At 49.8% G+C, this 7,159-nt stretch overlaps 2 protein-coding genes across 2 annotated transcripts in view; both read right to left on the bottom strand.

The window, feature by feature from the left end:
• Nucleotides 1-3,900, bottom strand: part of UA08_03585 (hypothetical protein) — a gene marked incomplete at both ends in the record, with an annotated part of 4,593 nt that extends 693 nt beyond the window's left edge. The window contains 11 exons of the mRNA XM_020265902.1: nucleotides 22-177; nucleotides 230-451; nucleotides 509-641; nucleotides 692-900; nucleotides 958-1,809; nucleotides 1,898-1,980; nucleotides 2,035-2,139; nucleotides 2,215-2,253; nucleotides 2,393-2,991; nucleotides 3,068-3,398; nucleotides 3,457-3,900. Of these exons, the coding sequence (XP_020121131.1) occupies nucleotides 22-177; nucleotides 230-451; nucleotides 509-641; nucleotides 692-900; nucleotides 958-1,809; nucleotides 1,898-1,980; nucleotides 2,035-2,139; nucleotides 2,215-2,253; nucleotides 2,393-2,991; nucleotides 3,068-3,398; nucleotides 3,457-3,900 (3,173 nt within the window). The remainder of the gene's footprint in view (nucleotides 1-21; nucleotides 178-229; nucleotides 452-508; nucleotides 642-691; nucleotides 901-957; nucleotides 1,810-1,897; nucleotides 1,981-2,034; nucleotides 2,140-2,214; nucleotides 2,254-2,392; nucleotides 2,992-3,067; nucleotides 3,399-3,456) is intronic.
• Nucleotides 3,901-4,603: 703 nt separating this feature from the next.
• On the bottom strand, nucleotides 4,604-6,967 carry UA08_03584 (hypothetical protein; the record flags this gene model as incomplete). The annotated part of the gene is made up of 9 exons (XM_020265901.1): nucleotides 4,604-4,800; nucleotides 4,849-5,305; nucleotides 5,397-5,581; nucleotides 5,657-5,675; nucleotides 5,748-5,830; nucleotides 6,001-6,143; nucleotides 6,198-6,521; nucleotides 6,580-6,626; nucleotides 6,731-6,967. The coding sequence occupies 9 exons, from the start codon at nucleotides 6,965-6,967 to the stop codon at nucleotides 4,604-4,606; spliced, it is 1,692 nt and encodes a 563-aa protein (XP_020121332.1).
• Nucleotides 6,968-7,159: the final 192 nt, after the last annotated feature.

Below are 7,159 nucleotides of genomic sequence, written 5' to 3'. Positions count from 1 at the left end.
GGGGGGGGGGGGGAGGCTTACTGGAGCAATAGGACATGGGGAAGAAACATTGTACTTGTATCATCCAAGTCGACCCGGAGGCTTAGAGGGAGATCTTGTTTCCATTGCAAGAGTTTGGATGTAGATCTTTCACTTAGTGATTGAAGAGTGTGTCCTGGGATTTGGGACCATCCGTATCTACAAAACAAGGTCAGGTTGGATAGGGTTCGAGAAGCAGAGAAGAACGCACAGTGCATGGCCTAAAGGAGCCATTATCTCACATAATTTCACTCGGTGTTCACTCAGTAGTTGTAAAACATCAGTAATTGAAACATCTTTTGTTCCAGACTCCGGTAGCCCGTAAGGGCTCCATTTCCTGATGCTCTCGCTGATGAGATGGTGCCCGGGCTTCTCGACCGTCACGTCTTCCATGTTGATTCTAAAAGGTCGACCGAGGAAGAAACCCCAAAGGCTTCAAGGTTTTAGCTACTATGGTATATCCATCCGTATATTTGTAAAGGCTACTCACTGATCTGTTGTATATGTCCCCCAAAAGACTATCCTTCGAAGCTCAGCCTCGGCTGGGCTAATAGATTCTTCAGCGACATGCGGCGACATGTCAATATGCAATCCTAGGTCAAAAGAAAGTCGCACAGCCATTCCTACAGCCTTCATATTAGCATGTCTGAATTATCCTTGGGCCTGCACTTACCGCTATAGAGCCATCCTCGGGCATCTCGTTTACAGCCAATGTCGTGCGCACTGAGAACGACCATTGCTTGAATCGTTGCCACACAAGGTAGGTCAAGTTCAATATCGAGCAACGCTTTGGCTCTATCAGCGAAGAAATCGGAGACGGATTTTGGGTAAGTGACAAATTCGGGATGGTAGCGAGGCACGAAGGCGGCTCCCAAGCAGCACCTTGGTCAATTTCAATGAGCACCATCCTTGAAGTTTTTAATTTGGCCTTCCACGTACATGGCATTTGTCAGCGCTTCGGAGTAATAGGGAGTGTCCTCCATGTCAACACGCCATTTCTTTCTGGCCTCGATGTACATACCCCGGTCGACAACGTAGAATGAAGGGTTGTGCCATGTGAAATAGAGATTGATTAGATGATCTTCCAGCTCCTGCGGTACCTCCTTATCAATTCCAAGGCGGCCAAGCAGGTTTAATCCATCTTTTCGAACAGTCCGGTGGATGGTCAGGTTATCAGGAGCCGGCATTTCCATCAAGTTGAAATGAGACGTTGGGCCGTAGAACCGGACTCGGCCGTCAGATCCAACCTGCAAACTGCCCATCCTCTCTGATAGCTGGTTGACAAGCTCTTCGATCTCTTCAACTTCGCCGTTCATTGTTCCGCCCTGTTCTTGTTGCGGCTCGGGGCATGACGTTGGTGGAATGGTCGGGTTAGAAGACGTCGGCTGGATCATATCGTCACTCACGAAGTTCCATAGTTGATCGAGAAAGAGGTCGTTTTGGAGGCCCTCGGGAAACTGACCATTTGCGACTCCGGCCGAATCGTCGCTAAAGATTGGCAAGTAGAATTCGGAGCCTCCAGGAAGCGATGGACTGACCGTATCTAGCTCGGGGAGATGGAACGACTGCAGGTCCGCGTAGTCGCTGGTCGTTTCTGCATTGAGATTTTGAGACAGGGGTATGTCTGGCGTCAATTTCAGATGGCCCAAGCCCACGGACTCCAGGGTATTCCTCAGTGCCAGCTCGTTCTCTTGCGTCGCGGCGGGAATTGGAAGACCGTTGTCGAGAATATACTGTGATAACTGATCGACTCGGCCGGTGAGAAGCTCAATAGCGAAGCGGAGAGAGAGTCTACGTGATCCTTTAGTTTCCTTGCTTTTCTTTTACTTTTCTTTCCCCTCGCCTCTCTCTTTCAGGTAGAAAGGATCAAACACCATACTTCCGTTTATCGCCGCCAACCTGGTAATGGCAAGCTCTGCCTTTGTTCAGACAGTATGAACACGACGGCGTCGCTCCGTTGCACTAGGGAAATCTGTCAGTTAACAAGCGGAGAAGAATTCGCATGTCTGAACCGACCTTGACCTTGCTCTCGCGGCATGGGATACAGGCGGTGGTGACATGTTTGCGTTGTTTCGACGACATAGTGAAGGCGTTGCAGCTTGCAACGGAGCGTGCGGGGAACTACATAAACTAAATATATAGCTAGTTCTGCGGGGGATCGATGCACTAGGAATTTAGATCTGCATTAGAACATACATGTGCAAACTCACGGTGTAGACTCAGCCGTGGATGTATCTACAGATACCTAGGTAGTTAGGTATTACAGATATGTAGCAAGCCCTAATACGGATGACGCATATATGAAAATATCCAAGTCCCATCATCTAACCAGACTACGAGCTAGTATATCGGCCTCAATTCGCGCTCGTCGAACCTGCTCCAGCTCCCCCGGATTGTCTTGAAACACATGGTCCATTTCCTCTAGAGTGCGTCCGTTGGTCTCTGGCACGACGAACCAAACCCAGACGATGGCCAGGACGCAGAAAACGCAGAAGAAGACATACGCGCCATAGCCGGTATTCTGGATGAGAGGCGGTGTAATGAGGCCGATGATGAAGTTGTTGAACCAGTTGGACATAGTGCCGAAAGCAACGCCTTTTGCTCGGAGAGATGCCGGAAAAACTTCAGCTGGCATGGCCCATGGGATCGGGCCCCAGCTGGCACCGTACGTGAGCATGAAGAAAAAGAGCATGGCAACGCATCCCCATGCTTCGGCGCGGTGAGTCGGCCAGCTGTTCTGGTATTTGCCCATCAGCGCAGCGATGATCAAGTGAGCAGCTGCCATGCATGTAGCTCCCCCAAGAAGTAAGGGCCTGCGTCCCAGTCGGTCCATGCCCCAGAGGGACCAGAAGCAGGCAGCCATCTGGAGGATGTTGAGAACACCGGACATGTCCAGTTGCATCTCATAGTCAAGGCCCATGGCGGCGAACAGGGACGGAGAGTAGTAAATAAGCGCATTGACGCCCGCGAACTCTACAGATGGACTTCAATTTGCGTTCTCGCGTCTACTTAGTCAAGGGGGGGGGGGAAGATTCAGAAGAAGACATACGCTGGAAGAACATCAAGCCAATGCCAACGTGCGTCCGTTTCCAACAACCCTTGCGGAAGCAATCCAGATAGCTGTGTACATGAATCATGACACGACTATAATAGCTGGAGTCTTGCAAGCCTGGGTGTCGTTCAGCGCTGAGCTCTTTGCGGTAGGCAGCTTCGGAGCGAATCTCACACCATTCACGCAACACACGTTCGTCGGTGGATGAAAGTGAGCGTAGCGTGCACAGGACAGCCAATGCCTCTTCATCGCGGCCTCGGCCCACCAGCCAGCGAGGAGAGTAGGGAATAAAAGGAACACCGACAGCAAGCACAACAGCGGGAATCATCTGGTATTCGTTAGTTAGCCCGGCTGCCTTGGGGGAAGAAGTTTTCTATTCGGCTGACCTGGATGAGGAATGGGAGACGCCAGGACCAGGGGCCATCGATAAAGCGAGTGCCATAGGTAGTATAAAAGGCGACTACAATGGCAGTCACAATAGACAACTCCTGCAATATAAGCAGTGTTCCTCTGATTTCCGGGGGTGCAATCTCAGAGATGTAAAGGGGCGCCACCATGGCCAGCATACCAATACCAACGCCGCCAATAAAACGCCCACCTGCAAGAGTGCTATAATCCATGGAACCTGTCTGAACCGCGGAGCCAACGATGAAGATGAGAACGGCCACCATGATCGACCACTTGCGAGATATCTTATCGGCAAGCCAGCCCTGGTTAAGAGCACCCAGGAAGGCCCCCAGCTCAATCATCGCTGTCAGCAGGCCTTTCTTAAAGCCCGCTCCAGACGCCGTGTCGGAAATCTCCGGGAATTGCTCCTGGAACTGGTCCATGGCGAGGATAATCGATATCACTCCCTGATCGTACCCAAACAGCGAGCCACCCAAGGTGGCAAACGCGGCACAGATCGTGACATATTTGTTGGTGAAGATGCCCTTGAAGCCTTGGGGACAACGTTGGTCAACCAATCGATCGTTGATATCTTATGAAAGATAGGTAGGGTACCCTACCAGTCTCGCCATATGGCCTTCTCTCATGAGATAAGATCGTGCATGACTCGAGATGGACCGAATCATCCAAGGGAGCTTTGTCCATGGTCAAAACTAAGTTTTTTTTTTTTTCTCTTTCTTATTGATAAGATGGAGCTGTCAACTGGAAACACCGGGAGAGAACGTGTCCCGTGCGTTAAAATTTATACTGGATTACCTGTGGAGATGCCCTGATCCTCCTACTCGCGGTCCCCCCGGAACAAGTAGTACGCCAGCTGGGCCTTGGCTGAATACCCCATGGGGTAAGAATAAGTTAATTCGGGGAGTGAATCCGATGCTTTTCCGAATAGCCAATAACCCATGATGCGAGTACCTAACGAATCCGGGGTAAAAGGTTACAGTACGAAGGAAACCATGCTGTTTCGATGTAGGACTCCTTCGGAATCATATCTCGGAAGAGTATATTGCTCAATATAACTGACATCTATTGGGCCTTGTGTTGAGCAAGAATGTATAGCTAATAGATAGATAGACGGAGCAAGAGTGCTCAGGCCTTGTCAGGGAATTCAAAGTCGACACCAAATGCAGGATACACATATCGAGTAAAGCTCTGAGCAGTAGAAAGTGACTTGATAAAGATATCGATCTCTTTGAGGTCGGTTTCGTTTAGTGCTACGAGGTTTTGCTTCGCTGCAATACGAGTTGGGGTGACCGACTTTGCCAGGACAGATCGTCCGGAATTGACTACGGTTTTGTTAGCAGAATTTCTCGGCTCTATCAGAGGGTAATTACCAAGCCACGAGAGTAAAACTGTGGAAGGTGAGATATCCTTGCGTTCTGCTATGCCTTGGATTACAGGCAGTGTGAGCAGAGGACTTCCATTGCTTCCTGACGGACTGTATGCCGTTACACGGATCCCATGTTCTTTGCATAGATCGACAATTTCCTGTTGTGGCAACAGAACATGGTTCTCGTTTTGATTCACCGCTGGAATTACTGACTTTTGAGACAGAAGCTCGTTCAGATACCGGACGCTGTAATTTGCGACACCGATAGCTTCGACCTTCCCTGTATCCAGGAGCTTTTCCATATCGTTGGAAGTCGAAACATGCGATCTCTCAAGTAGCAGATCGCGGGATCCGTCAGCACGAGTCGGAAATTTCTCTTGGTTACCTTTGATAATTCCCAAAATGAGCCATACCCTACCTGTAGTTTCGAGGGACATACCGTTCGGGTTCATGGCCACTGGCTAATGCATCAGATATAGGTCAACACAGTCGAGCCCAATGAGTCTCAAGCTCCGGCCAAGGCCCTCTTTAACTCTGGTGTGATCGGTGTACCAGAGATTTGTCGTAACAAAGATGTCTTTGGGGGCTAGATTTTCCAATTTGAAGCACATCTCGAATTCCGAGCCCGACTTCCTCCTCGTTCCCATAGCAGTATGCAGCATCGATATGACGGTGGCCATTTTCGAGTGCGTAACGAACAGCTGCACGCACTTCACCTGGCTTGGATTGCCATGTGCCTGGGGTAGTGATACATAAACCTGTCAGCAGCGACACGTTGCTATAGAGCAGAACAAGGAAAATTAAAGACATACCCAATCCGAGAGAAGGGACCTGTGACCCAGTGTTGAGCGTTATAGTTTCTGGCAATTCAGACATGTTGAAGGGCTTGCTTTTTGCTCTTACTTTCAAGGTATACGAATGGAAACTAGCTTCGCTCAAATATGTGTACAGGATTCCTTTGGAAAACGAGTGAATTATCTCCGTTGCTATGGAATTTGAATTGCGTTTGCGAAGCATCTATCTATACGACTGCCTAGGCATCTGTAATTCGATATTTTACGTGCTAAATATTTGCAACTATTCTCCTCCTATTACATCAGTCGACCTGCATGGATACCACCAGTAATGAGCAGGTCGTCCGAAGTATGATACGCACTGGCATCAGACAACAGATAGACAACTGGGACCTTGAGGTCGGTGCGGTCCCCCATACGGCGCATTGGGGGTTCGTTGTTCATGACCTCTGCGAGCCACGGCATGCGATTGCACAGGTCGAGGGTCATATCGGTGACCATATATCTATTGCACAGGACGTTAGTTTCTTGACACTGCCTAAGAATCCTGCAGCCCTACCCCGGAGAGATGCTGTTGACACGGATCTTTTTGCCTGCCAATTCAACGCCCAATGCCTTTGCCAGCGCTACAACAGCGCCTTTGCTGGAGCAGTAGTCGCTCGTGGTCTGGCCTTTACTGGCAACATAGGCGGCCACTGATGCAATCAGAACAATCGAGCCCTTGCCACCTGTTCTTTCGTTGGGCTCTTGCCTATCCATCTGGATGGCAGCTAGCTGTGCTGCGTAGTATGTACCCAGAGTATTCACATTGAAGCAGCGCGCCACAGACTCGGGGTCACGCTCAAGGAAAGGCTCATCTGGACAGATGCCAGCTGCAGTAATCCTAATAGACACAAGTCAGGAGCTACCTTTCCGCTCTTCTCATGCCCAATATATCTTACAGTCCATCAATACGGCCAAAGTCCAGAACAATCTGATCGAAGGTAGCCTTCAAAACGTTGTAATTGGTCACATCGCTCCTGATAAGAATCAGCTCTGGATATCTTCCGGCAGAAAAGAGTAATGAGGCCAAGCCAACTTGTATAGTTTCACTTTCACACCGAATTCCTTCTCGAGCTTATAGTAATGTTCGTGCGGCGTCTCGAGGTAATCGATGATGGCGACATGACCGCCGCTCTCAGCCACAGCAAAACCAAAGGCCAGCCCTAAGCCTCTCGCGCCTCCAGTGATTACTACAGTACGGCCCTTGAGCGACAGCAGGTCGTGCACACTGTGGCGGAGGAATGCATCGGGGTCGGGCCTCTTTTTGTCTTCTGTCTGAACGGTCATTTTTGCGACGACGGGGGGTTGGACAGCGTGAGGAATGGCGATATAGATATAGATATAGAGATATAAAAAACAGAAAAATAGGGAGATGGAATGGGAGAAGTGAATCTCCAAGTGTTCATATAATCTGCACACCCCGCTCGGTACGTGAAGAACAGACGGATTTCGTGTCCGAAGCGAACAGCCTCATTCAAG

The sequence above is a fragment of the Talaromyces atroroseus genome (assembly GCF_001907595.1).
Source record: "Talaromyces atroroseus strain IBT 11181 chromosome Unknown scaffold_3, whole genome shotgun sequence".
Classification (NCBI taxonomy): domain Eukaryota; kingdom Fungi; phylum Ascomycota; class Eurotiomycetes; order Eurotiales; family Trichocomaceae; genus Talaromyces; species Talaromyces atroroseus.
This window is presented reverse-complemented; position numbering and strand designations above follow the sequence as displayed.